At 53.3% G+C, this 227-nt stretch overlaps 1 protein-coding gene across 1 annotated transcript in view; it reads right to left on the reverse strand.

Moving 5' to 3' along the window:
• Window positions 1-127, reverse strand: part of EMH_0016730 (uncharacterized protein) — a gene marked incomplete at both ends in the record, with an annotated part of 300 nt that extends 173 nt beyond the window's left edge. Inside the window, one exon of the mRNA XM_013500715.1 lies at window positions 4-127. Coding sequence (XP_013356169.1) covers window positions 4-127 — 124 coding nt within the window. The remainder of the gene's footprint in view (window positions 1-3) is intronic.
• Window positions 128-227: the final 100 nt, after the last annotated feature.

Below are 227 nucleotides of genomic sequence, written 5' to 3' on the forward strand. Positions count from 1 at the left end.
ACACTGCAGCAGCAGCTGCTGCTGCTGCTGCTGTTGCTGCTGCTGCTGCTGCTGCTGCTAATACTATAGTTTGCGTTGCTATTGCTACTAGTGCAGTTGCTGCTGCTGCTGTTGCTGCTGCTGTCATTGCTGCTGTTGTTGTTGCCCCTAGTACTGCTGCTGCTGCTGCTGCTGCTTCTATTGCTGCTGTTGTAGCTGCACATTCTGCTGCTGCTGTTGCTAGGGTT

Source organism: Eimeria mitis, genomic scaffold (genome assembly GCF_000499745.2).
Source record: "Eimeria mitis Houghton genomic scaffold, Emh_scaff577, whole genome shotgun sequence".
Lineage (NCBI taxonomy): Eukaryota > Apicomplexa > Conoidasida > Eucoccidiorida > Eimeriidae > Eimeria > Eimeria mitis.